The sequence below is a fragment of the Coenobita brevimanus genome, chromosome 24 (assembly GCF_032717465.1).
Source record: "Coenobita brevimanus isolate Jiangsu-jjx chromosome 24, ASM3271746v2, whole genome shotgun sequence".
NCBI lineage: Eukaryota > Metazoa > Arthropoda > Malacostraca > Decapoda > Coenobitidae > Coenobita > Coenobita brevimanus.
Genome location: NC_136977.1, coordinates 1,297,922 through 1,303,364, shown reverse-complemented (window position 1 = coordinate 1,303,364; position 5,443 = coordinate 1,297,922). Strand labels below are relative to the sequence as shown.

The window sequence follows — 5,443 nt, the reverse complement described above, 5'->3', positions numbered from 1 at the left end:
CAAGATTATCACCAATTTTCACCCCGAGCTGTGCAGGGTTCACAAAGGATCAAGTCATTTTGCTGTCCGGGGGTTCACAATGGTCACTAGTTTCCCCAAGGATGTATTTTCTTGAACCTTCCATCGTTCAAAGTTCACGATATCACTGTACATTTTTCCGGGGTTCTAAAGGTTCTATTGTTCAAGGGTTAATGTTGAACTCATTGCCAAGGGGTTTCAGGGGGGGGGGTTCAGGAAAATATCACTGTTTTCTTAACTCGGGTTCGACTGAGGTTCAAGGTGTTTTGCTTTCTTGCCCGAGGGTTCAAACTAAGCACCTAATTTTCCCACAGAGCTTAAGATTAGGTTCAAGACAATATCACTACTACTTTTTCTTTCTGTATTTCTTTCTTTCTATCTTTATCTATCTATTTACCTATTTATTTTTTACCTCGAGTCCAGCAGAGGTCTCGGCGTTCTAACACCCGCCAAACGTAATCAACAACTCGCAAACTGCGCATGTGCGGGGTCGTGCCAATAGCTCGTGTCGGCACCCAGGAGGAGAAGGGCAACCTCGTCGGCCTCGCACACGGGCGACAGGTACGAGAGCGAGTCCAGGCTCTCGTCAAAGACCCCGGAGTCTGAGGAGTCGCAGAGGAGCTCCATCAGGTCCGCGTCTTCTCGCTCAGGACGCGTGTCATCGAGGGAAGGAGAGCTATCGGGAGCTGGGAGGCGAGTGTCCGACCCAGGGTCCTGCAAGGAGGAGTTATCAAGCATGGAGGACAAGACCCAAGGGCAGCCATCGTCCTCGGAACCGCCCTCGAGTTTGTGCTGGGTCACCGAGCTCTCGAGGATGTCCTGCAGCGACCTGATGTATGCACAGGCGTACTTCAGGGTCGTAATCTTGGTCATCTCCGTGCTGTTGCCCCCTGCAGACCCTCCCCACGCCGGCAGAATCTTCCGCAGTTTCTCAAAGGCCGTGTTGATCTGTCGCATGCGGAACCTCTCCCTGGTGTTGGCTGTCTTCCTGCGGTACTTGGACAGCGGAGCAGGCCGGGACTTTTGCCTCCTGGGTTCCGTAATATTCCACTCGCTTTCCCCGCACCTACGGAGCGATCTGACGGAGCGGGGACGTAGGAGATATTTGCCAGCACAGCCCCCGGAACCCTTCTGTCTCTCGTCTTCCTCGCCCCTCCTGTCGCTGTTGCTGCTGTCTTTGCTGTCCATGGCGTCGGGAGAGTCAGACAGCACCTCCAGCTTGGTCATGGTGGCTGTCTGTCCCGCTCTCTCTTGGCCAAACGTACAGAAGACAGCTCCGAATAATTCCACCGTACAAACAAATCCAGGTCTTTTCACCAAGGATTATTTTCACCAGGATGACGAAGGCCGCTTGTCTACGTCACCCTGCATCACTAAACCCGCATCCAGACTTGCAGGTGGATAGGGGGGACCTCGATATCTGCAGAGACGACAGTGGGAAAAAATAACCATCCTTCTAAACCCCAAAATTCCCGTAAAATACAGAGCCAAATGAAAATGACATTCGCAAAACTCTCTCTTACTTTACGGTCCATCAGTCTTGTATTCTCAAAAAGAAAAAAAAAATCAATGGGCAGAGATGATCCTCCTTCCCAAACTCAAAAATCAAATTAAAAACAAAGGTAACTTCAGATATAACTCACAGAAACTTCCATTAACTTTACAATCCTGCAATAATATGGCCCAAAATATCGTAAGGGACTCAGATCCACAAACTCACTTACGATGAAATTCTAAGTCGTAACTGTGATCTCTTTTTCCAGGAGGCACGAGGAAGGTAAATACTAAACTTTCTTTATCTCCTGTTCCTTCCTGCAAATAGAAATCTTAACTTACGACAAGGAATTTTGATCGTAAGTCTGTCTGTGAACCCGGGACTTGAGTCAGCTTCCTCTCCCCGCCATCCTCTCACCTGTGCAGACGGGGTGCTGGGGAGAGGAGAGGGGCGCACGTCTATCCTCCCCGACCTTCCGAGACCAACTGACCGCCTCCCTCTTCCAGAATCCAGCCTCCCTCCCAGCTTCCCATTACACTCCCACAAACGTCACGCCTCCCTCCCCCCAACCACCACCTCAAGGAACCATATTCATAAACTCTCCTAAACCCAAAGTCGTGTGTAAAATTACTTGTATATGTTTGTCTTTACTCACAAAGCCACTTAAACACTTTTCAAACACAATGATTATTAAACTGAAAAAAATATGAAAAATACAATGAAGCGGACGAATAGAAAAAAAATATATATGTGGATCCTTTATAACTGGGTCCTGATTCACCTCTCTCTCTCTCTCTCTCTCTCTCTCTCTCTCTCTCTCTCTCTCTTCTCTCTCTCTCTCTTTGTCCATCTAAGGTCCGGATCTACCCAGAAGCGTCCACAGATACGAAGATCATGAGGGCAAGAGGTCAGGCACTGGAGAGGGACGCCTTCACGTGGTGGCACTGATATGGCTGGGCGATGAAGCTGCCTGGGAATACAAGCGTCCCTCAATCCCCTCCCTATCCCATGGAAGGAGGATGATGGAAGGCGAAAAAATGGGAACATTAGCCTGCAGTCCACTGGGTTCATGCTGAGATGAGCCTGGGGTTAGAGCTACTGGAATTACATAAAGCCCTTTGTTATATGCTACTTGTTGGCGTTCCTTTTCGCTAAAGAGTCCCAGTAAGTCACAGGAACATTGCTTATTGAAGTTCCATTGCTACTTGTAAAGCTGAATGTCCAGTTTCCACTACCAATTGAATGAACAAAAGAAAATCATGGAATTCTGGAACAAACCGCCAGCATATAAAGAACACTATCTCCACTGGAAGCACGTACATAAGGGTATATTTCTGATGACGGGATGATCACGTGAAATTACAGGGTTTCAGAGCTTCAACTACCCGGAGCTAATGCGATCGTTTGAGAGGGCCTGTGTATCTCGTCTCTATATCAGAAGCAGGAACGAAAATGCCGGGTATTGAGGAAGGAGGAACCCGGTATTGAGGAAGGATGAACTCAGGGATTGTGGCTATTTGCAGATGATTATATTGGTATTGTTAATTCGATACATGCAGAAGAAAGCAGTCTCTTTTATGGGCAAATTTGTGTGGGTGATTTCAATGCTGGTTTGTGCATGATCCAAATTAGCTCCCTGGTGATTTCAATGCGTTACAGATTATTTCATCAGGATTATTGCCATATTAACTTCACCGGTAAGAGATAGGGGTAGGTAGGAAGCCCCCCTGAGAGAGAGAGAGAGAGAGAGAGAGAGAGAGAGAACAATTATCATCATCATCATCATAATCCCCACCTACCAGATGGAATGATGCAGGATAAACAAACAAATATCAAACACAAAAGACTCGTAATGAAAGGGTTGCAGGCCCGTATACTCGTCAGTCAAGGAAGCTCCCTTACACCTGTTCCTTAGCGATTTATTTCTGGATGCTGAAGATTAATATAAATTTGTATGTTAATTACGATGAGTGTAGTGGCAATTAAATAACCTGAATTACATAGAGGATGGTAAGGGGTAATGAGCAAGAAAATAAATCGCTTAGGAAGAGGTGTTAGGGACCTTCCTCAACTGCAATCACCACTAACCCTTTCAGTACAAAGACTCATCATTTCACTGTCACTAAGGGGTATTTCACTCAGCTTATAAATGAGTCGCCACAGCGCAGGTGTTAAGAAGTGAATGGTAAGGAGAGAGAGGGCAGGTATGGTGATGCGTATGAGTGATCAGGTGTTGATAAGGTAAGATAGGACAGGTAAGAGGGGGTGTAATCATCACTACCTGTACCTCTTCACACACACACACACACACACACACACACACACAACGTCTTTATATCGAGGGGGTTAACTCCTTCAATAAATTATCTCTATATTACTGTTACTGCAACCAGACGATTTTATTCAGCACAAGGGAGATATTTTACGTCAGAGGGGTTACGAAGTTCAAGAAGACGATTTTATTCAGCTCGCAGTAAAGGAACCAAACCCACTGGACCACACATCATCCCGGCGACAGTGTGGACGTGCGGGGGCAAAGAGAGGGAAGTACCTGCCGTTGTCTCTTGTCACAATGATGTACCGTCGCACCCTCTACCACCCCCGCCACCGCCCCCCACATGACCCCTGACCCCCCCCTACAGCCTCCCCTACACTCACCCTCTACGCTCCCCCCTCCCAGTACCTCTCCAGTATTCCCTCTTCCCCCTTCCACTTCCCTCCCCCTTCAACCCCTTCCAACACCCTCCAAAACTCCCCCATCCATCTTTCCTCCCCTCCCCTATGCTTCCTTCAGACCCCCACGCCTCTTCCCTCTCCTCCTACAGCCCCTCCCTTTCTCCCCCCTCCAGCCCCCTCCCCAACCCGTATGGTACCTGTGTTGGGGACTCTCTGGATCTTCAGCCTAGTCACCTGTCGCCCTAAAGTGGCTATCTAGACCACTGAAGACCACCCACTTGTTGTAGCCATCCTCTCTCTCTCTCTCTCTCTCTCTCCTCTCAAATCCACCTCCAGACTCTCCCCGCATCTTACTTTCTCTCCACAATCCTCTAACAGTTCCTCTCACCCAAGGTCCACATCTCATCCACCTACCCGCAGTTCCCCTTCTCCCCTCTCTCCCACTTATAATCCCCCTCCCCCCTCTCCCCACATACATAAACTCCCACCCATCCACCTGCACAATTACTCTCCCCAATCCTTCAACAACTTCTCCCCTAACGCTCCCTTACCCACCCACCTAAGTCTCTCCCAGTGCAATTCTCCCCACCTTCCTTCCCCTCTCATACTGAACCTCCCACCTACCCACCTACAATCCCATCTAGCCTACACCTTACACCTAAAGCCCCCATACCCACTGCGTAAGAAATTTCCACACAAAGACAGGTGACATGCCATTTTATTTAATTAACAGTAAAAATTATATTGAAAAAAGGGTGACATTTTTCTTAAGCATATCCATGACTTAAAAACTGTCTGTACTAAAAATAATAATAATAATAATAATAATAATAATAATAATAACAATTAACAGAATGAATGAGATAAAGTGATGGTATTTAAAAGCCTTATTTATGTACCAGAATTAATTGTTAAAAATGAAATCTGCTCTCTCTCTCTCTTTCTCTTTCTCTCTCTCTCTCTCACCTAATCTCCGTCCCATTTAACACACACACAGCATCATTATCAAGCCCTTCCTCCTCCCCCCACACCACCCCTATCTCCAACACCACTCCCCCATCTACACCACACCACACCATACATCACCATACTCATCACACACACACCCAAATTACACAGAAGGGTTTGGGATAGTGGCCCCTCCATGCCCGTTTTCTTTGCGTCACTGGAATGGTGTATATATGGGTCTTTAAGCATGTATTTTATTGTATTTATTGTTTTATTTATTTTTTGTGTTATTTAGAGATGGAGTGT

The 5,443-nt window shown here is 47.1% G+C and overlaps 1 protein-coding gene across 1 annotated transcript; it reads right to left on the bottom strand.

The window, feature by feature from the left end:
* Positions 1 to 477: 477 nt before the first annotated feature.
* LOC145393526 (uncharacterized) lies at positions 478 to 1,245 on the bottom strand. The gene has a single exon (XM_080267677.1). The coding sequence runs from the start codon at positions 1,243 to 1,245 to the stop codon at positions 478 to 480; it is 768 nt and encodes a 255-aa protein (XP_080123803.1).
* Between the last annotated feature and the right edge of the window lie 4,198 nt (positions 1,246 to 5,443).

Excerpts from the sequence above, each read along its gene's own strand:
- LOC145393526 (XM_080267677.1), bottom strand. The coding sequence starts at position 1,245 with ATGACCAAGCTGGAGGTGCTGTCTGACTCTCCCGACGCCATGGACAGC.